Genomic DNA, 3,111 nt, shown 5'->3' on the forward strand with positions numbered 1-3,111 from the left:
GACAGGTGTTTGGAAATAAAAAAACAACGTTTTGCCTTCAGTTCATATTTTAATTAAAAACATCACCAATTTTTTGTTTAAAATATGCAAAAGGAACGTAAGGAATGAACATTTATTAAATACGTATCAGAGTAATAACGGCTGCTTTTCCTGGAATATTTCCTACAACAATAAGAATATAAAAAATCAACAAGTGTTTTGTTGAAAAAGAATCTAGTAGAGTAAATTATGCTAATATCAAAGTATTGTTCTAAATGCTCTAAGCAGATTGCACAGAAATGCATTGTTATATCTGTTAACTTTACTATCAATCAATAATTCAGAAAATTGTATAAAAAATTCGCTAAAGAACTCCATGAAAATAATTATAATTCTTTCATTCCTACTAAATTGCCATTCTAAATGGAACATAATCACTAAAACTGAACAATTGAAAAACACTTCAATCAAACAAATCTTCTAAAAATAAACCTAAAAGATCATCTAAATGATCAGATGTTCAAATGAATTCGGTGCCTCTTTTCAAAAAGTCTTCGTGACTTTATCCTCTTAAAACCGTCATATTTCTTCACAGAGGGAATTTGGATAAATGGAAAAATGGAAAAATGTCATTCAAAATAACAGAGATAATTGTGAACATTGAAGTTTGCGAAGAAAGGCACCAAATTAATTTCTGCACCTGATAAATAACCCACAAATTTACAATTACCCTTAAAAGAAAAGGTACAAATGCTAAGCCTTAGAATTTCTAAATAATTCTACAATTATCTTGAGAAAAAGGTGAAAAGTATAAATAACCCACCAATTTACAATTACCCTCGACAATAGGTACGAATGTTAAATCTTCGAATTTCCAGATAATTCTACAATTACCTTGAAAGAAAGGTGAAAAGGTAATCGGGAAACAAATATACCAGGCAAATACTTAAACAGTAAATTTATTTAATGGTAATGGTATGTACAGTTCAAGCAGGGATGTGTTCGCCTTGTGGGTGGAAACCGTTCTCGTCAGCAACATAGTTGACAGAGTATCTGACGTTGGTCTGTGGGTCCACCCATGAGAAGCTACCGCGGACAGCGAGTGCCTCGTTCTCGGTTCCCGGGTTCACCAGTTCAGCGTTCTCCTCTCTGGTTTGTCCGTCAGAAAGTTCATAGGCATAATTATAGCCACCCAGGCCGATATTGTTGGAGGGTACCTCCTTGACGAGAACGGAGCCCTCGGGTTGAAGAGGGGGAGCGGCGTAGGCAACAGCGGCGAAGAAGGCGATAGCAACTAACTGCAACGACGAAAGGAAAGAGAATTAAATAAACTGCTTGAAAAGTGAACGAGTTGAAACTGAATGAAGCTGTAGGGACGAATGAGAAATCTCGTTAATATATGAAAGAGAGATACAACAGAGTGACAATGATTTTTCAATTCTTTTGGAAGTTTTTTTTTTTCAAAAAATAGATTGTTAAATTGTATATCGATACAGTTAACACGAAATGGTTTATGCTGTTTCTTCGATTATTCGTCACTGTGTTTCGACACCGGAAACGCAATTTTTTTCACAGCGTACTACACGGTTACGCAAACAGAGATCCGTTACCACGGCGATTTACTGAATATAAGTCTCGAAAGATATTTGCATGTTAACAATAGACGGGGAGGGGAGAAGAACGATAACATGTGTAATTGCGATATCGTTGTATAGTTAATGGTACATAACAAACCGCGGGGCGCTTGTTAATTACACGCTCGTAACTGTTGGATCATCCGCGTGGATCTCTAACAAACAAGTATTTTTTTTTCCGTCTCGAAGATGACGATCCACCGATGGAACGAGTTTCGAAGTTTCTTTGAAGCGCAATTCTACTTGTACAAAGAAGAAGAAGTGGAAGACGAAGAAGATGATCGAAATGGAACGTGATTGTGCACTTAATATCCTTTTTAAGAGTGAAACACGCACCAGCTTCATGTTTGCTTGATTGTTTCGATTAGGGAATAAAAGACAACAAGGTGTGTTGACCTGAGATGAGGTAGATCACGATACTGATTCGACGGTGGTCATGGAACCATTATATAGTCGGACTTCGGGATGATTTTGGCCCCCTACCAACGAACCACAGACCGAAAATTCTTCGTCGAGGATGTTGAAATCACCGAATGGCATTGGCTGGTATGGCAGTGGTAGAACGATGACCGACAAAGGAAGAGGCGGTGAATGTCAGGCAAGAATTCGAGGAAGAACAGCCGGCAGCGAAAATCGCGTGGTTTCACCACGTCTCATTTGGATCCTCGGTCGCCTTACCAAACTTGGACGCGGAACAATGGACGCGGTCGTCGCCTGGAAATCCGTGTTGGGAGATGTACTTGCATACAGTACGGGCTTGGTACCGTGGTTAAAAGGAAGATGCATGGAAGATGATGTTTGGTTACTTAAGGGATTACATCCGCCCGTAACATTCACTTTCTGATTTTTAAATGTACTTGTAAAGTTTACATCTTTAAACATTTGCAAAGTTTACAGTTTGAAAAATGTATTCTGCCAATTTTATGATAGAGTGATCTCGATTTTTTTAATTTCAATTCTGATTTTGTTTCCGAGAAAGATCTGAAGTTTTTTATTAAAGTGTAATAAAGTTACACTTTTCTCTAAACAGAGGTAGGAATATTTAAGTAATATACATATGTACTTATGTATGTACCTTTTAAAAGAAAAAGGTTCGATTTAATTTGCACGTATAGATACCAAAACAAATTCTTAAACTTGTATCGTGTTTTTTGGCTATCCAGGTACATGCAACTGATTTACATTTTATGTAAAAAATTCGCGAGTAGATTGAGGTACCATTATGGAGGAGGAATGTGAAGTTACATTTGTAGAAATTTTCTTAAACTTTTTTTACATTGAGAAAATTGAGATTATTTTCTCACTTGAATATTAGATATTTCGCAGAGTGTTTTCGAAAGGTTTTTGAGAAGTTAATTTTGTATAATAGAAGAACCTTATATTATAAAAAATGAATACTAGTTTTCATATGTAAAATATGAAAATGAAACTTGGACCATAAATTAATCTTATCTAAGATAAAATCGAATACAAGAAAAATAAAGGACAAACATGTTCA

The 3,111-nt window shown here is 35.9% G+C and overlaps 1 protein-coding gene across 1 annotated transcript; it reads right to left on the reverse strand.

Annotated features, from left to right (window-relative positions):
- Positions 1-965: 965 nt before the first annotated feature.
- Positions 966-1,958, reverse strand: LOC108578542 (flexible cuticle protein 12-like). Its single transcript, XM_017941901.1, has 2 exons — positions 1,950-1,958; positions 966-1,277 (listed from the first exon to the last, which is right to left on the reverse strand). Exons 1-2 carry the CDS (start codon positions 1,956-1,958, stop codon positions 966-968), a joined length of 321 nt encoding a protein of 106 aa, XP_017797390.1.
- Positions 1,959-3,111: the final 1,153 nt, after the last annotated feature.

This window comes from Habropoda laboriosa, unplaced genomic scaffold, assembly GCF_001263275.1.
Source record: "Habropoda laboriosa isolate 0110345459 unplaced genomic scaffold, ASM126327v1 scaffold41, whole genome shotgun sequence".
Lineage (NCBI taxonomy): Eukaryota > Metazoa > Arthropoda > Insecta > Hymenoptera > Apidae > Habropoda > Habropoda laboriosa.